This window comes from Egretta garzetta, unplaced genomic scaffold, assembly GCF_000687185.1.
Source record: "Egretta garzetta isolate BGI_Z169 unplaced genomic scaffold, ASM68718v1 scaffold623, whole genome shotgun sequence".
In the NCBI taxonomy this organism is placed as follows: domain Eukaryota; kingdom Metazoa; phylum Chordata; class Aves; order Pelecaniformes; family Ardeidae; genus Egretta; species Egretta garzetta.
This window is the reverse complement of record NW_009259181.1, coordinates 34,241-34,572: the sequence shown is the minus strand read 5'-3', so window position 1 is coordinate 34,572 and position 332 is coordinate 34,241. Positions and strand designations below refer to the sequence as shown.

Here is a 332-nt window from a genome sequence, read left to right as displayed (position 1 = left end):
GGGGAAGTGCTGGACAGGGGTCCCCAGGGGAGCAGCACCCAGGGGTGCTGGGGATGGGGCTGTGCCCCGGGGGGTCTTGCCAGTGCCAGGATCAGGCCCGGGATGGGGGGGTGAGGGGGGGACTCACCCATTCCAGCACCTTGATGAAGCCCAAGGGCTCCAGGAGGCGGCCCCAGCGCACCCCGCCCAGGACCCGGTCCTGCGGGGAGAGAGCGGCGGGAGCAGGGGCACCGGGGCGGCACCGAGGGCTGCTCCGGGGGACCGAGAGGCTGCACCGGGGGAGCGGGAGGCTGAGCCGGGGGAGCGGGAGGCTGAGACGGGGGAGCGGGAGG

At 75.3% G+C, this 332-nt stretch overlaps 1 protein-coding gene across 1 annotated transcript in view; it reads right to left on the bottom strand.

The window, feature by feature from the left end:
- The window catches only part of SYPL2 (synaptophysin like 2), an 8,261-nt gene that overhangs the window by 7,565 nt on the left and 364 nt on the right, over window positions 1-332 (bottom strand). The window contains exon 2 of the mRNA XM_009635667.1: window positions 128-199. Coding sequence (XP_009633962.1) covers window positions 128-199 — 72 coding nt within the window. The remainder of the gene's footprint in view (window positions 1-127; window positions 200-332) is intronic.